The 19,664-nt window shown below is 44.7% G+C and overlaps 1 protein-coding gene across 3 annotated transcripts in view; it reads left to right on the top strand.

The window, feature by feature from the left end:
- Window positions 1–14,886, top strand: part of LOC147689445 (uncharacterized) — a 388,546-nt gene extending 373,660 nt beyond the window's left edge. For all 3 annotated transcript variants that reach the window (XM_086942213.1, XM_086942214.1, XM_086942212.1), the window contains 5 exons: window positions 7,516–7,590; window positions 8,345–8,428; window positions 9,700–9,802; window positions 13,002–13,101; window positions 14,014–14,886. In XM_086942213.1, the coding sequence (XP_086798339.1) occupies window positions 7,516–7,590; window positions 8,345–8,428; window positions 9,700–9,802; window positions 13,002–13,100 (361 nt within the window). In that variant the 3' untranslated portion in view covers window position 13,101; window positions 14,014–14,886. The remainder of the gene's footprint in view (window positions 1–7,515; window positions 7,591–8,344; window positions 8,429–9,699; window positions 9,803–13,001; window positions 13,102–14,013) is intronic.
- Window positions 14,887–19,664: the final 4,778 nt, after the last annotated feature.

The raw sequence follows: 19,664 nt of genomic DNA on the forward strand, positions 1-19,664 counted from the left end.
CGAGATTTACTAGTCCCACTCCAATTTAAGTAACAGTAGGGGATGTGTTGGACTTCAGAGAGGTAATATTTACTATTCCAACTCCAGCATGTGCTACAGACTACGGAAGGTTTGAATTTACTAGTTCCACTCTAACATTAGCAAAAGTGGTAAATGTGTTGGATGTTTGGGGGGAGGGTACAATATACTATTTTCTTTCCAATATAAGCAACTGTAGGAACAGTATTGAACTTTGGAAAGGTCAGATTTGATAGTCCCACTCCTAATTTCTTTATATAAAACATTTAAATACAGGTAACAATACAGTTTTAAAGAGGTGTGGCGCCGCAGCTAGGGTGACTGACTCCGGAATCTGGGGATCACGGTTCGATCCCCGGCACCGGTGGCAGATTAGCCCAGCACCATGTGACTCTGGGCAATAGCTTACTTAATCTTCCCGACGGCCCCCAGCACCTAGAAACCCTTACGGGTGGCTGTGCGCTTTACAAATGTGGATTATTATGTATATTATTATTATTACACATTTGAACCATGATTCTGCCTTTAGGAGCTGCATCTTTCACGATTCTTGCTTGTAGGACCAACTCATTCCTTCCTGTGCCCTTGTCTACAGACACTGTAGATTTGAATCCTTTGGGATCTGCGCATTTCACCATGGTGCCCCTGTCTTAGCATCTGAACATTTCACACCTGTGCACCTGGCGATCGGCTCTGCACATTGAGTGTGAATCAGCCTCTAGGATTTGCACATCACATGTGTGTATTATGAGATGCATTTTTCATGTATGTACCTGTCTACAGGATCAACACTTTTCACGTTTGTTTCTGCCTATAAGGTCTGCTGCACATTTCAAGTAACTACTTCTTAAGGAGCTGCATATTTCACAGGTGTGCACCTGTGTTTACATATTGGGATCTTCACATTCTGTGTGTGTGTCTCTGTCTTTAGGAGCTACAGGAGTCACACCTGCTATCCTGTCTATCGGGTCTGCACGTATCAAGCATGCACAAACATTGTGATCACCACATTTCATACAAGTACACCTGTCTGTCTGATCTATACTGTTCATGTTTGTGTATCTGTATGCAGTATATGTACTTTAAAAATTGTAATTAGATTCATATAGCACCTAATACCACTGGTGAGGCCTTAAAGATCTTATATGCATGCTTCGAACTATCAGAGCTGTGCATTATTCCGCCATTTAGTGGTTGAGTCCGGAATCGTTGAATTTCTCTTTCTTTGTTGTTGTTGGTGGGCGTCGACATACCACAATTTGGTGTCCTCCTGTGACGTCGACGTGCTTCCTCCGGAAGCTCTCACCTTTGGTCGCCATCTTCAGATTCTTTTTTTCCGCCATTGGGTCTGGATCGATACCAAAGGAGCTTCAGAGATCTGGAGAAAAGAATCAACGAAAATAGGGAAAAACTTCTACAGAACAGCAATACAAGGCTTTATCGACGTACAGACTACAATCCTAGGAGCCGGAGTGTGCCCAATAAGGTGAAAATTACAGAACTTCGACAACACGGAGAATGAGCATGCAGGGGGCTCCCAGTGCGCGGTAATGGACAAAACACAATTTAAATCCTGCAAGAATTGTCATCACAAGTACGCACAAAAAGATCAGCATCCGGTCTGCAACCTCTGCCTGCCGCTGGATCATCGAAGTGAAGATTGCAAAGCGTGCTCTGACTTCACCCCAAAGACTTTGAGGGTAAGAAAGAGACAGAGAAGGGCCAACTACAACATGCAGGGCTAGGGGCCACCACCATCACTTCGAAACCTGGGCCGAGGGCCGAAGGCCCAGAAGTCAACGAGGACACAGATGTCCTAGTCGTTGAGGTTGAAAAGAAGACTTCAAAGGAGATAGGAGAACCGTCGACCTCGAAAAAATAAGACAAGACAAGACATGAAAAAATGTCTCAAAGTTCTCGAAAGGAACCTTGGTGTCGAAACAATTGACGACCACAGTCGCCTCCAGAGACAAACAGTCTGTTGGATCCTTCGACAAGGATTCTGTGACGGTGAAAAACCTTGAAAAATCAAAGACGTCATGAAAAAGACGCGTTGAAACGAGAGAGGTCGAAATAGCTTTCAACGACAGTGTCAGCGGCGTCAAGCACAAAAAAAATGCTGAGGGTCTTGATGCCGAAATTCACACGTCAGAGATAGAGAAGAAGAAAAAGAGGCTAGAAGCAGAAATTGCAAATATTTTGCTACGTAAAAAGGAATTCGACGACATCTTGAAGCAATTCAAGCGCCGCCAATGACTCCAGAACGGCTCGACGAAGAAGAAGGGGAATTCTTCTTCGAGGACAAAGGAGATGATGAGGCACTGACGTATGTGGGTTTGTCGACCTCATAGGTTCAAGACCTACAATGGCAGGATCTCGACGCTGAATCACCAGAAAAGGCGGTTGATATGTATCCTTTGAGGCTTTCACCACTAGATGACATTGGGATGTACAACCAAGTCATATAAAAGGCAGCAGACACATATAGGGTACAACTGGAAGAAGAAAAACCACAATCATGTTTTCAACTAGAGACTTTGCTGCCTACTCAATCAAGGAACCAATTTCTTCCTAAACTACCAAGTGTAGTGGATCAAGGGAAAAAAGCATTTAAAGAGCCTGCCACATGCAAAGCAGTCACACCAAGAAGAGAGAAGAAATACAAACATTCCTCAAAGGACCCTATGTACATCAAAGAGTCGATGCCAGCTGACTTAATCATTACATCCATGGCTAGGAAAAGGGCAAATGTACCAACCAACGTTGGACCACCACCAGACAAAGCGAGCAGGAAGATGGACCTTACGGGGAGAAAGGTTGCGAGGACTGCAGCAATTCAGTGGCGCATAGCAAACTCAAATGCATTGATAAACAGGCATTCATATCAGCATTGGGAAGAGGTAAGAAAACCACAAACACCTGCCAGAACAGTTCCAAAGAAAGACAAGCCACTTAGTGGAAGAAGGAGAGAACATGGCAAACACATGTTTAAAATCAGCCCTAGACGCTGCAGACACATTTAGCAGGCAGGTTATACTCTGCATCACCGAAAGAAGACACGCGTGGCTGCGAGTCTCAGGTTTCAAGCCTGAAGTGCAAAATAACATATTAAACTCACCGTTCAATGGGGAACAACTGTTTGGTAGCGCCGTAGATGAAAAACTAAATCAGCTGAAAAAGGACAATGAAACAGCAAGGTCTATGGGCGCACAACCATTCCGAGGCATGCGTAGAGGCACACCCTCAAGGAGACCAGCGGGCAGAGGTAACCATCAGCATACAGCCTTGCTTCCAACTTATCAACAAACTTACCAAGGAGTAAGCCAGGTACAACAACAAGGGCAGCAGCAGAATTGGCAATTCCAACAGGGAGGATAATCCTTTTGAGGGTGCCCTTGGGGAAGAGTGCAACCACAACGAGGAGGACCACAGACCACAACAAATTGACTGCATTCCAAAAGTGGGGCACACTCCAAAGACATCACGGAGTGGGCTCCCGAAGACACAATTAATACAAAGACATCATTCTTTAAGCAAACAGTTCCTCCAGCACACTACACCAGTAGGAGGCAGGTTAAAGTGCTTCCTCCAGAAATGGCGAGAGATCACTTCAGACAAATGGATATTACACATAATACAGTACGGTTGCTGCATAGAGCTAGCAAAGCAACTTCCAAACAGAAAACCGAACAGGAGGATACATTCGAAAAGAGAATTGTCTCAATTACTCCAGGAGGTGCAAGAACTTCAAGCCAAACATTCGACAGAACAGGTACCACGAAAGGAAAAGAACTACAGCATTTACTCAACGTACTTCTTAATTCCAAAGGTAGACCGAACATTGCATCTGATACTAGAGCTAAGGTTTCTCAACAAATTCATAAAAACACAAAGATTCAAAATGACAACTTTGTAGGAGGTGATACATCAGTTGCAAAAAGGAGACTACAGGGCTACCATAGACTTAAAAGACGCATACTTGCACATTCCAAAGAACACAAAAATCTATTATAGGGTGTCGTCAACAAAACGCACTACCAATTCGAAGTGCTAGCATTCGGACTAAAATCAGCACCAAGGGTCTTCACAAAGTGCCCAGCTGCAGTAGCCGCTCATCTAAAAAGACAGGGGATTCATGTATAACCATACCTAGAAGACTGTTTAATAAGAGCAAGCACACACAGTCTCTGCAAACAGCATATACAACAGGTGATAGAGACACTAGTTCAACTCGGGTTTACAATACACTGGGACAAATCGTCACCAGAGCCAGAACAACAGAGGGTGTTCTTAAGAGCAAAAATAAACACGATATTAGGGAAGGTGTTCCCAGAATACTGGCCCTGCTACTGGAGACACATCTATACCACAAGGGGCAAGCTCTGACAGTGAGGACAGTGGGGAAACTACTAGGAATGGTGGCTTCATGCATTCATTTAATCCCCAATATTTGCTTGCACATGGGGCCATTCCAGGAAAGCTCCAAGAGCAATGGTCCCAAGCAACAGGGAGTTGGGAGGATCTAGTGGTTGTCAAGCAGACAGTTCATCAGCAATTCATCAGTCAAGCAGACGGTTCATCAGGAGATGGCATGATGGAACAAAACAAACATAGCAGAAGGAAGACTTTTCACAAAACCAATTTCAACAGTGACCATAACAACAGATGCCTCCCAGTTAGGATAGGAGCACACATGAAGAACCTCAAAGCAGGGTGATTGTGAACACAGGAGGATGCAGTACAACACATCAATTTCCTGTAGCTAAAAACAGTGTTCCTAGCCTTTCATAAAGAGCTCTATGGAAATAAAGTGTTAATACAGACAGACAACACACCCACCATGTTTTACATAAACAAGCAAGGAGTGACACAGTCTTTAGCACTCTCAACGCTACCCAGCATCTGTAGAAATGGGCAATCCCAAAGAGCATAGACATAATTGCAATACACTTGCCAGGAAAGGACATTGTAGAGGCATACAGACTGAGCATACAAAAGTCAGCATCCCACAAACGGAAATTGAATCAATTGGAACTCCACAAAATATTCAAAGAATGGGGAACTCCGCAAATCGACCTATTTGCAACTCACCACAATGCAAAATGCCAACCAGGCAACCGTGCAAACAGTCCCTAGGGAATGCTTTATGGATACACTGGTCAGGGATATTTGCTTACGCTTATCCCCCGATACCACTTCTCCACAAAGTGATCAACAAATGCAAGATCAGCCACATGACAATGATTCTCATTGCACCACAGTGGGCCAGACAGACATGGTTCTTAGAGATAATGGAGATAACTCAGGGAACAGTGCACAACTTCCAAAAAGGCAAGACCTATTAAGAATGCAAAACGGAAGGGCAATTCACCCAGAAGCCGAGAGCCTAAGCCTAGCGGCATGGCTCCTGAGGACTTAGAATTCGCACATCTCAAACTACCAGAAAACACAATGGCAGTATTAAGAGAAGCAAGAAAACCAACAACAAGAAAATGTTGCACAGCAAAATGGAGAAGATACTCCCAATGGTGCTTTAAAGAACATCTTTCAAAGAAGATCACAAGGGAAACAACTGTTCTATAGTACCAGACAAATTTGCTACAAAGGAAACTAAGCTACACATAATTAAAAGTACAATTAGCAGCAATTGTGGCGTATACAAGAGGAGAAACAGGGAAGTCAAGAGGTTCCTAGAAGGAGCAAAAAGAATATCACCTCCAAAAAAGGGTGCCAGCACCCACATGGAACTTCAATATAGTGCTTGCACAGCTGATGAAAGCACCATTCGAACCACTACACAAAGCAACGCCACAAATGCTCACGCTAGCAATTACATCTCAACGCCGAGTTAGTGAATTGCAAGCACTAAATACTACAGGAACCCTACTTCCTACTACTCTGCTGGATTGAATCTCGCCACAGTGCCCCGCTTTAAACGGGCTAGAATGGGTGGTCGCTCGTTCTCAGTGCTGGCGGCTGCCCTTTGGAACTCTCTTCCAGCTCCACTTCGTTCAATCCCAGACCTGTTTCTTTTTAGGAAGACCTTGAAGACCTTCCTCTTCTCCACAATCTAGTCTGTTTTCCTGCCTTTGCCTTCTCATTCGTGTTGTGTTATTCAGATCTCCAAGCGCCGGGACGCCTCTTAGCTGCGGCATCCGTGCGCTATATAAAAAATTAATAACATAACATAACATAACAAATGCATAATGACAGAATTGTTATGAGAACAGATCCACACTTTATGCCAAAGGTGGTATCAAAATTCCACAGAAACCAAACTATACAGATACCAAGTTTATTTCAAAATCCAAGAACACAGGTAGAGAAAGCATTGCACATTCCTGACGCTAGAAGGGCAGTCATGTATTACATTGAAAAACAAAAGAATACAGGAAAACAAAGCAATTCTTTGTATCTTTTGCTTACAGCTTCCTAGGACGACCAGTTACCAAGGACACCATTGCAAGGTGGATTGCTTAAGCCATACAATTATGCCACAAACAAGCAGGACAGACATTACAAGGAGCACCTCGGGCACACTAAACCAGGAAGAAAGGAGCAACAGTCACATTTCTAGCAAATACTCCAATTCAAGACATTTGCATGGCAACAAGATGGTCTTCAGTGCACACGTTCACAAAACATTACCGTGTGGACATTCAAATGAATACAGAAGCACAAGTAGGGCAAAAGATCTTACAATATATATTCACAAACCAGCGCCCATCTTCCACCCAGCAAGACTAGCAAACCGCTACAAAATATTTGGACAGCATGCGAATCCAGAAAAGATTCACGCTGTAAAATGTATAGTTTCTTACCTGTCAGTGTAGTTTTGCAGCTTGAAGAATGTTATGTTTTACTAGCAAACCCACCCTCCTCTACCAGAAAGATGAGACAGGAGGAAAGAAAAAAAAAAGGGAATCCGAAGATGGCGACCGAAGGTGGGAGCTTCCGTAGGAAGAACGTCGACGTCATAGGAGGATACCAAATGGTGGTATGTCGACGCCCACCAACAACAACCAAAAAAAAAGAAGAGAAATACAACAATTTCTGACCCAACCACTAGATGGCGGAATAATGCACAGCATGTGAATACAGAAAATTCTTCAAGCTGCCAAACTACACCAACAGGTAAAAAACTATAGGTTCCTGTTTCTGGAATATGCACTTATGTCTGTAGGTTCTGCACATTTGAAGGTTGTGCTCTTGTCTATACAGGCTGACAAATCTTTGTGTGCATGCCTGTCTGTAGAGTCTGAATATTTCACATGTGCGCGTGGCTGTACCATCGGTCCATTTCCTCTGTGTTCACCAGTCTGTAGGTTCAGCACATTCCAAGGCTTTGCACCTTTCTGTAGGGTCTGCACATTTCTTGTGTGTGCACTAATCTGAGGAAGCTGCACATATGAAGTGTGTGTTCTCTGCCCGTAGGAAGGGCTCATTTCACATGTAGCTGCAGAGAGATTAAGTCTCCTTGTTTTGTTTGCCTTTCAGCTCCAAGGGCCCTCTGTTTGTGAAAGAGTATCTGAGCACCAGTGAACGTGGCTCCGCCTCCTCAGGCTATGGAAGGTAAGAGACTGCTCAGAGCTCACCGTGGTATCAGTACCAATGAGACATCCTTCTAACCTGTCAGTCAAGACCCAAGGGGTGTGGTGGGTCACGTCTTTGTTTCAGGGACACGACAGAGAGCAAATGTCCAAACTGGGACTGGGACTTTGAACAGGAAGTTTCACACACATGGGGACACTACCCATGTCTGAGAGCAAAAATGAACCAAATTAGACTGAGCATTATAATCAATGTGAAAAAGACATCTCAAACACATGGTGGCACTTTTAATCACCGGAACAAGACAATGAATAGGAGGTTTAAAACATACTTACACTTCTAATCACTGTGAACAATTGTGTGAACTGGTCTCAAAGACATTGGGACTTAAATTATTAAGGAATCGCAATGAAGGACTCGCAAAAGCCTATGCATGTAGGAATCGCTAAGAAAATAGCGGTTCATAAACATCGTTCAAACTGTATTGTAGTACGAAGGAAGGATTCAACAATCTTGCTTTCTTCTAATAATGATGGTTGGGGGAGGGGGCATAGGTTGACTTGGGTCTCTTCCTGGAGTTGGAGGCGAAATGGGCTGGTTCTGCACTGGTAAGACGAACGATTAGATAGCTTGCCGTCAGTTCAGTCCCGAGAATGTTACTTCTCTGACAGACATATGTGACAACACTTCCATGACACGTGTAAACGTTATTACTAGGGAGGGTGCTTTCTCGCAGGGTCTAATTATTAATTACGTATACCATCTATCACTCCAGCGGCAGTCATGGAAGCTTCTCTGATGATCCGGAAAGAGTGACTTCCAGCACCTCCAGCTACTCTTACAGCAGCGCACCGAGGAGGTAAGACTGCTCTGTCTCTGGTGAAACACCCAACTGACTGCATGAATGGATGCTGTATTCACAGTGCCTACAGCATCACAGATTTGTGTGCCTCAGAGAGTCTCAGAAGGGATCTTGCATGCATAGAAGTCAGATCATTTGTCCTGTGTGGTCCTTGGAGTCCTGCACGTCCCTTCATACAAAGCAACTTCTAACTCTGTCAAAACCCAGAGAACACACCTAGGGCCTAATGGATGAGAAATTGGTGTAGGGCAGCGCCGCAGGTCTTTGTGTTGTGCTGCCCTACACCAATGATAAAGGGCAGGAATGCACCGTATTAATGAAATACAGTGGATTCCTGTCCTTTCCCCCTGTGCCTATGCACAGTTTGCTGCCTAGTGCCAACATAGGCATGCTAGCACCATGGTGCAAGGGGCCTCCATTGCAGGCAGGCTTGTTTTTGTGCAGGAAAGGGCACCTTCGTGCACAAAACCAATTCCGAGAGGCGGTTTCCTCTTTCTATGTGTGCCGCAGAACACAGCACACATGAAAAGAGGAAAAAACGTTACTCCTGCTTTGGGGATGCGTAAGGTGTTGGTGCTGCCCCAGGGTTATGTGATCAAGTAAATCTGGGGCAGAATCAAAATCCATGGGTGTTGTGTGGAAAACCCACTGCAACCCCCAATGGACGCCTCTCTGGTGCAGAGTAAGGCGAGGCAGCAACCTGCTCTGCTTCGTCTTACTCTATATCAATGAAGCCACTCGAAGCCACGGAGAGTGGCTTTGTGTCGCCTCATAGGTAGAATGGAGAGGTTTGCGCCACTGGAGCATCAAAGAAAGTGACGCGGCACAAGCCTCTCAGAAATACGCCCCAGGGTGTCTAGGTGCAGGGTGCGGGTGCCTGGAGGTGACCACACATGGAGTGTGACAGGCACTCTATCAAAGCAAAGGGTGCTGGCTTACATGCATACACACCTCAGAGGAGAACAAAGATGCTGTTTATGTCAAGGATTGGTGGCTGCTGTATCAGCCACAGTACAGTCAGATGTCTGGTGGTGTGTGGAAATGGCAGCATTAGTCCCTGAACCCTACCCTGATGGTGGCGACAGAGGTATGAGACCACTCATGCTCTTCTATGATCACATTGGCAGCACCTCACCGGTGCCAGCCTCTTCAGGTGACAGCCGTGCTTGAGGTGGCAATGATTGACGAGGCAACAGGACGGGCGGTAACGGGTGGCCGTACCTGCCTGCTGCAGCTCCTCTGACTGGCTTTACTGTTGCTTTCCTCAGGCAGGGGGAAGGACCTTGTACTTACTGTGGCCGTGACATTACCGACGGAGCTAAGATCATGCTGGAACACCTCAACATTTACTGCCACGAAAACTGCTTCAAGGTAAGCACCAGTCGTTTTACGTTTCTACGCATGCTGCCATATTGACTGTTTTTCTGATGTCTCAGGGCCGCATTGAAATAAATATACCTATATGATCTTGGATTCTCAGTGGTTCAACTTCACAAACAAACTAGAAGTATGTCCTCTCTCAGCACCCGAAAGTAAAACAGAAGGGGGCAGAAAATGCAAACCAAGGACGTCATTGAACAGGACCTCTCCTCTGACTCCCTGATTAATCTACCGAGATGTGAAGTCACCTCTCCAGGCTCTTGTAGACACATCTCACTAGATGTGCTTTGGGATTCACAGGCAGTCTGGGCAGAGGCTGCAGCATCTGTTGAGTTTAGCATCTTAGCCTCCTCCTCAATGAGGACAGGGAGAAGATGGGACCAGTCACTGCCCTATTTCTTTGGATTGTGTTTTACTTAATGGATGTCCAGGGAAATCTTTGTTGATCAGTATTTATCGGTTTACACTGATACAGATTATTTCCCATTCGGATGTTCGGTGCCCGTGGGTGTAAAATAAAGATGTGAAAGCCTAGGTGTGATCTTTCCCTGGACATACATCAGGCAAAGAAGTTCTAGCGTCCACAGGCCTTTGGCATTGGAGGGTCTTCTATCAATCCATTCCGACTTACTGACTAATAACCATAGCGCAAACAGGCGTTCCCTCCCCAAAGGGGAGGGAAGCGCAGAGAGTAAGAGAAGGAGATAACTGGGGCCCTTAATGCAGCGTGATGGGGCATGAAGTAGGACCAACTCACCCAACTTTCCCCATCCACTGACCACTGCACATCAGCCCAGATGCAGCAGGCAGGGCTTCCTCCTGTGACAGAACAGTGACATAGGGCCCTATGTACAGAATTTAAGGATTGCGATTTCCTAGGTACAAAAGAATGATTTCCTAGATAGCGATTCCTAATGGGTTTGCAAATCGACCTACCTCATCAATAGTAATGAGGTAAGTCGCAATTTACGGCACATTAGTAAGCACTGCCATTACAGGAATGATGTCCTGCTTGGGTCAGCAGACCACCATGTCTGCGATTGGTTTTTAAGAAAGAAATCTTTTTATTTTATTTTTTAAATGCAGCCCTGCGTTTCAAAAAATTAAATTAAATGTTTAAGTTTCATTTTCTTAAAACAGGCAGTGGACCGCTGCCTACTCAAAAAAAAAATAGTTTCAACATTCACAAAGGCAAAGTGGTCCCTTAGAGACCCCTTCCCATTTGTGAATGGGTACCACTTCCTTCGAGGAATCGGTTAAAAAATTAATGTTTTGCTACTGTAACTCGGTAGAGTAACATACATACATACCACTGTGATTGTGATTTTGGAAGGGACGCCATAAACTCGCCCTTCCTAAAACCGAATCCCTAAACACAAATTGCAGTTCAGTAACATGTTCCCGAATCGCAATTTGTAATTTGTACACATAAAAAAAAAAAATTTGCAGTCGGAAACGGCCTGATTCAGTAAATCCGGCCATTTCCAACCCCAAAAATGCTTTGTTCATATGGCCCTAAGTTATAATGAAGGGCAATGCCAGACTCCAAATCCATGCTGACTGGCAACCACCGGTGTCTCTGTCATTTTACTAGCGGTGCGGAGAGTCGCAGGTGGCGGAGGGTGGACAGGGGGATATTTCAGTAAGAGTCTGACCTGTACCACTTGAGGAAGTCCAGAAGGACCCTCCAGCACCGGGTTTGTTAACTGGTTTCTCAACAGTGGATACAATATCTTGAGTGGTCTTTCATGGACCCATCAGGAATCGGGGTCCGAGCATGAAATATGAGTTTGTGGGTACCCCAGCCGTTGCTTTCTACTGGGGAGATGACCTTAGACTGAAACCCCTGCTCTGGGCGGATATCCTGCCTTCTTTTCCTGGGCCAAGGTTTAGTGCAATAGGAGTGGGTGCAGCATCAGACAAGGACTAATATTTCTTAGTCATGAGGAATCTTCACCTTGTTGTCTCAGACTTTTTCTGAAAAAAGCCCCAACTCTTCTTCCACATCATATGATGGTACCATATCCTAGTTGCTTATTAGCAGAGGAGGGAGGATTTGAACCGCCCAAGAGCTGGGTCTGGATTTATGCTTTGCTCCCTCACATTGTTCATCCCAGTTTATGTTTTTTGATCTGCCTCCTGTCACTCTTTCGGTCCCTTGTGGATTCTGCTCCATTGCATTGTTATTATTGTGTTGTTGCTGCTGTGTTGTGCCCAGGATGTGATAGCAGTGACCCTTTGACCTTGTACCTTAGTGTTGGCACAATGAGTGATATCACTTTGGTCACAGGGAGGGGGTGTGCTTCCAGATAGTCTCAATAGATGTTGCTTCTGGCCCAACATATGTGGAAAGGGAGCAAAAGATTGGATCTGAGATCTGTTGCAAGTGGGACAGGCCTAGGATGATCAGGTATGAAGTGGTTACGTATAAGTTCCATTTAATGGTCCCACTCATAAAATGGAGTGTGTTTGTGAGTATAAAGTCCATATGATTTGAATTGCGGAGTGTGCTTTTGTAGTAGGATGACTCCTGATAAAGATATACCTGACTGAAGAAGGTTTAGACTTGTTACTTCAGAGCTATCCTTCGAGCTATATGAGAGCTGACGTGTCTAATGCAGACGCAGAAGGGCGAGATCTATGCCAGCCTCGGACAATCACTCATTTTGTAAATGTGTTGCATTTATTACCACTTGTGTACAAATATCTTATGTGAACACCTATAAATCTCCCATGGACCCAGCCCTTTTTAAGTTATGTCTTCATTGCACCGGCTTTGAATATGTACATGAGGGCAATCCCTCAAGACAGAGCACTAAAGCTTAGAGTTTATAAAGAAGATCGACGCCTTCGGTGCAGAGACATACGGGGGTAAGCAATACACCAGCACAAGACATCACATAACTTTCAGGCATGAGAAAACACAAAGAATATTAGGTGCCCTGAGGAATAGGTGGAATATATGCCCTGGGGAAGTCTTTCCTCAGCATGTCATGCAAATGTAATCTGAGAGAGGAATTTGGATTACAGGAACAAGTAAACCGAGAAGTGAAAGTTTGTTCTTTTCCACTGTTGCGTTTATAAGAAACAGACCCTCATATTCATTATTCAGACAATGTATGACTCAATCGCAGCACTTTTGCTTCACTCAGAGTGCTGTACTAATCCAACGTTCCTTCTGTCCTTGTAGTGTGGCATCTGCAATAAACCCATGGGAGACCTGATCGACAACCTCTTTATCCACCGCAACGTAGTCCACTGCGAGGGCTGCTACGAGAAGCTGTTCTAAGGTGAGTGGAAGCACCTTAGATCCCTCAGCAGAGTGGTGGCCCCGTGAGTGACCCACACAGGGTACACATTAGAAGAATTAGCTACCTATCCTCAGGTTTCAGACTCTGCCATTCACAGCCCGTTACAAACCTGGTTGTTATGTTATGTTAGTCGTATTTTTATAGCGCATGACTCACCCGGGGGCATCTCAGCGCTTGCATAGGTTGCATTCCCCATCTTGATGTAAATCTCTGCTTAGTAGGTGACGTCTTCATTAATCATATCACCATACACAGCCCTTCTCTCTGAGCATCTCTACCAGAATCTGAAGTGCTACACACTATTTTAACCTCATAAAGTCAACCACAACAAATACACTCATTTATCTACTTAAGCATGCAAAGTTTTTGTGTGCAGGCACACAACATGTTTAGTTATAAATATATTTGTATTGTTATTTAAAGTTAGAGAATGAAATGCGGATAGAATTATTTATTGCTTTCAATCTCACTTAACTCTAAACAGAGCAATGGCAATAACGTACAAACGTACTAGTCAAAGATGGCCGCCGCATTCGCACAGCAATGTTGTTATCCGAATTTGTGCAGATTTTTAGCAGGACCAGGCTTATGGGAAAGGTTTGCATTGTGAGTAAGACCTCATCAGAGCATGCACCATCAGCACTCCCCCTTCTGTAAACAACGACTACTGTAGTTCATGATGATAAACATACTATTACTTTCAAAGGCAACTGAACAGCAAAACCCCCATGTACAAAGCATCATTGTTAGAACTGGAGGCCAGCTTGTTTCTATTCCCTAGCTTCAACACACACACTCTAGTGGGGATTATTGTGCGCTATTGTGACGCTGCACCATATTACTCTCTCTGTACCCTCTCTTACTCTTTCTGTTTGGATCCTTTATTACCAGGTGGCAGAGCGCAGTCGAAGTAAACTTGGTGGAAGACTTCAGCTACATATGGTACAAACACTGGACTTGAAAGCTATGCATTGGTCAAGCCGTCTAGTCTGTCCCTCCATTTTGTTGGCTTGTCCTGATTTGATTTCCTCTTCATTAGGGTTTATGAAATGCTTTTTGATATAGCACACTGAAATCACCACAAATGCGTAGTATGCTAACATTACCTAGGGCAGCCTGCATGATTTTTGGTACCAGCTACACATTACAGGAAACACGTGAGCCAACCTTGCTTCAGCCCTTTGCTAACACCCTCCTCTCCTTTAGGGACAAAGATTCTGGTACCACCCATCTGACACCACTCTCTCATCCCTAATATTAGTATCCATGGCACTGATATCTGCCCTCATTTTAATACAACAACAAACTTGGTTTCAAACTGTTTGTAATAATGATGGACACAAAGCGACAACAGTATTGGGGCAAGAGAAGGAGATGCGGCGCCAGTAATGAAGTGGGAAAGAGGACCACTGCAAGCAGCAGGGGATGGCCCAATGTTCTTGTCCATGCAGCCCAAAATCATTTACTAAATAATAAATCACACATGCTTGATAATCGGGCTGCGAGCCTGTGGTTGACACTCGCATGAATTGTTGATTTCTGGTGTCACTAAAACTTCTCCATGGTGTGAGACTTTTACTGCCCATGGATTTCCTGAAGTCACAATCTGGTGAAAATTCTAAATATTCATAGAGGAGCTGGGATGAGGATCTGGTGAATAGAGTTGCACCAGAATCTTCTGTAACAGCCAAATGCCCTATTTGAAAATGCATTAAAAAAAGAACAACGCTGTATCCATTCTTTATAAAAGACTTCTTATGTTTTCGCTGCTTCGCATCTTTCGAAACATTGGTGAGATTTACTTGTCAGTGTGAGACCTAGTAACACTGTGAAGCTAAAGGTGATAATGGCAGAAGAAGGTCTATGCAGAAGGAAGAGAGAATGTGAGGCTTATAAAAACAAGCAGTAAACCAAAGCCAACAAGCCTAGGTCATGGAGAGTCATTGGGAATGGACATGTTGGAAGTCCATTTCCCGGGGTGACATATCGCTCAACAAAGATGGCTTCTGGTGGCCCTGTTATATAGTGTTATATAAATATATATGGAGATAAGCTCACTCTCTCCCTAGCTTAGAGGCGCTTGAGGGCAGCTTGTGCCAGGCTTAGTCGGACGCCTGTTCCATGAAGATGCTGATCGCTTTTAACCCTCTTCGTCTTAAGGATCTACTGTCACTTCAATGCTGCTACACCCAGACGCTCAGTGGAGATGAAATTGAATGCTATGACCTCTGTGAAACATGCAGTCAATGCAAAGAGATGCCTTTTGAGTGTACTGCACATTCCTGCCTTTATATGTACATTGTATTACTGTTTAGCTACGTATAACACACCTCAACCTTCCACTGCGTTTGTATCCGTACTTCAGCTAATCGCTGGCCTATACGTCTTTGTGCTTGCCCCCATTGCAGAAAGCATTGTTCATATCATCGAATGCAATGTACAGTCCTGCTTATGCCTTCCACTGCATGATGCACTTATGTTCATCTTTCTTTCAGGGATATAACTGTTTATGTCCAATGGCATGAAACAGACCTTTCCGTCTTCCCTTGCATGCTCGCCCCTGTTTGCTTTTCATTTCATGATGTAAACCAGTTTTGCTTCTGTTGCATTGTATACATTTGTCTGTGTTCTCTTTCTTGAAATATTCATGTAAATCTTACACTGCATGCAATGACCACTTATTATATTTGCATTATATATTGTTGTGTTCCTGTCCTCGACATAAACATGCTTGTCTACCACTGCATGATATAACATGTTTATTTTTCCTCGCACGTTCAAACTCTTTTTGTCTTCCATGCCTGCTACATCTGATTGTCCACCATAGCACATTCATTTGTCATCAGCATCTTTTGCTTCAATTGCATGCTCAGCTTCTGTTGGTGTGTCATTGGACAAGTGATATTATGTTTTTCTTTCCTTCATGGTTCACCTGTTCATCTTCAGTTACATTATATAATCGCTTTGTTGGCCTCCATTCTTTGATATAGCTTCGTCTTCCATTGTATACTGTGCCCGTTGTCTTCGTTGTATGTTATAACCTTGTTGGCCTGCTATCACATACTGTAACCGTTTTCTTTCCATTGTACGCTATAACCCTGCTTCTCTTGTGCCCTTTGTCTTCCATTGTACGCTATAACCCTGCTTCTCTTGTGCCCATTGTCTTCCATTGTATGCCATAACCCTGCTTGTCTTCCATCGCATACTGTGCCCTTTGTCTTCCATTGTACGCTATAACCCTGCTTCTCTTGTGCCCATTGTCTTCCATTGTATGCCATAACCCTGCTTGTCTTCCATCGCATACTGTGCCCGTTTGTCTTCCATTGTACTCCATAACCCTGCTTGTCTTCCATCGCATACTGTGCCCGTTTGTCTTCCATTGTATGCCATAACCCTGCTTGTCTTCCATCGCATACTGTGCCCGTTTGTCTTCCATTGAACACTGTTGTCTTGTTTGCCTTCCCTTGAACGTTGCACCCATTTTGCTTCCATTGCATATTATAAACTCATCACTATCTCCTTGTTGGTCAGTTCTGTGGTCTTCCAATGTACTATACGCCCACTTGCCATACCCAGCTTTTGACTTCCTTTGCATTAAACACGTATGTGCATTACGTAGTGTACCTTAGGTCCCGTTCCAGTGCTCACACAAACTTATCTTCCATTACACTGTATACAGTAGATCACTTTCAATTACATAGTGAATCGCAGGTCACCCTGCACTGTATACAGGGGCCCTCCTTCCGTTACATTGTACTCAGCAAGCGTTCAATTTTTCATGGCCTACTATATCCATGTCTCCATCTGTTGTATACAGGAGCTCTCCTATTACATTGTATCATCGGCTCATCTTCTATTACATAGTACATCCCAGGTCACCCTGCACTGTACACATGAGCGCTCCATTACATTGTATCAGCGGCTCACATTCCATTACATAGTACATCCCAGGTCACCCTGCACTGTATACAGGGGCCCTCCTTCCATTACATTGTATCAGCGGCTCACCTTTCATTACATAGTGCATCCCAGGTCACCCTGCACTGTATACAGGGGCCCTCCTTCCATTACATTGTATCAGCGGCTCACCTTCCATTACATAGTACATCCCAGATCACCCTGCAATGTACACATGAGCGCTCCATTACATTGTATCAGCGGCTCACCTTCCATTACATAGTGCATCCCAGGTCACCATGCACTGTACACGTGTGCGCTCCATTACATTGTATCAGCGGCTCACCTTCCATTACATAGTACATCCCAGGTCACCCTGCACTGTATACAGGGGCCCTCCTTCCATTACATTGTTTCAGTGGCTCACCTTTCATTACATAGTGCATCCCAGGTCACCCTGCACTGTATACAGGGGCCCTCCTTCCATTACATTGTTTCAGTGGCTCACCTTTCATTACATAGTGCATCCCAGGTCACCCTGCACTGTATACAGGGGCCCTCCTTCCATTACATTGTTTCAGTGGCTCACCTTTCATTACATAGTGCATCCCAGGTCACCCTGCACTGTATACAGGGGCCCTCCTTTTATTACATTGTACTCAGCCAGCGTTCCATCTTTCATGGCATACTATATCCATGTCACCATCTGAGCTCTCCTATTACATTGTATCAGCGGCTCACCTTCTATTACGTAGTACATGCCAGGTCCCCCTGCACTGTATACACTAGATTGTGAGCCATTGCATGCCCTGGTTCCATTTTCATAATATTCTATTCTTATTTTGCTTATTGTTGTAGTCTGCATTGAAAGCAAATGGGGTGGCACATTCACTATAGAAATACTATATACATCATGAAATTATACCGTGTGTTACTTTACTTGCACTGCATACTTGTCTTCCAATGCACCATAAACCCCACCTCATGTATTACCGCACTGTATCTCAGTCTGTTATCCGCTGCACGTTGGATCGGCCCTGGTCATCTTCAGTCACTCCGTGTACTGTACCCGCTGTGTCATTCGCTTCAATATAACACCACAATAACCTCGCATTCTGACATTCGCATTGGTTTATATTTTCGATGCCATGCCCTGCATGGCTTTTAAATAGGAAAACATATTTCTTCTTGTGGCAAAAGGGATGCAGAACAAGTACTCCAGAGCCCTTGACCAAGAGAACCTGTTGTTTATGAGGTTTAGTGTTTGCAACAAAATCTAAACTGTTCAGTGGCTAAATGTGTACATCCCACAACCAAGTGCACAATGTCTTGTCTCAAAGTTCCCTGCCCAGGAACAGAACATGATGAACAAGTAGCACCCTCTAAATGGAGGTTTCCATTAGCTCTATTGTCCAGCTGCTTGTGAAGGGGCCTGGTGAATCTGTGGTATATATGTCTCCAGTACACAAGTGAACTACCAATCCCTCATGCACCTCATAGCAGTTAGAATGAAAAGCAAGGCTGTGACTGTCTTCCTAATGTTATACTCCCCCAAAATGTGCTTTATTGTTATTCATTTCCTACATGAAGTGTTTTCTGTTGCTTGGGTACATGTCCTGAGGTGTTTGTTCTTCTAACTCTCTTATTTTTATAGCCAAACCATTGTAATGTGTTCCCTTCCTTAACATGTGCAATGCTAAAATATATTAAAGTATTATATGTAAGTGACAACCAGCTTGGTTTTGATATGTTTTTTTTCACTAGATGTTGTGTGTGAACTGCATGAAATATGAGACTGCATGGGCAGTGTAAATGTCATAGGCTGTGTGGAATGTGTGGGTGACCTGGACTGCATGGACTGTGTGGCATGTGTGGGCTGTTTGGAGTGTGTGATGTGCTTGAACAGCATGGACTATGATGAGATTACATGGAAAGAGTGATTGATTGAACCGCGTGGGGTGCCTGGTCACTGTGGGGTGTGTGAACTTCCTAGGCTGTGTAGAATGTGTTGGCTGCATGGACTATGTGGACTACGCGGACTGCATAGACCACGGGCTGCATGGCCTACTTCGGTACTGTGAACTTCGTCTGCTGTTGGAATGTGTGAGTTGCACGCCCTTTGGAGATTGCATCAGCTGCATGGGTTGCGTGGGCGGCATGGCCTACGTGGATACTGTGAACTTCGTCAGCTGTTGGAATGTGTGAGTTGCATGCACTGTGGAGACTGCATCGTTTGCGTGGGCTGCATGGCCTACGTGGTCACTGGGACCTTCGTCTGCTGTTGGAATGTGTGAGTTGCACGCCCTTTGGAGATTGCATCAGCTGCATGGGTTGCGTGGGCCGCATGGCCTACGTGGATACTGAGAACTTCATCGGCTGTTGGAATGTGTGAGTTGCATGCACTGTGGAGACTGCATCGTTTGCGTGGGCTGCATGGCCTACGTGGTCACTGGGACCTTCGTCTGCTCTTGGAATGTGTGAGTTGCATGAACTGTGGAGACTGCATCGACTTCATGGTTTGCGTGGGCCGCATGGCCTACGTGGATACTGTGAACTTCGTCGGCTGTTGGAATGCGTGAGTTGCATGCACTGTGGTGACTGCGTTGCGTGGACTGCATGGCATACGTGGGCACTGTGAACTTCAT

Source organism: Lissotriton vulgaris, chromosome 10, assembly GCF_964263255.1.
Source record: "Lissotriton vulgaris chromosome 10, aLisVul1.2, whole genome shotgun sequence".
Taxonomy (NCBI): domain Eukaryota; kingdom Metazoa; phylum Chordata; class Amphibia; order Caudata; family Salamandridae; genus Lissotriton; species Lissotriton vulgaris.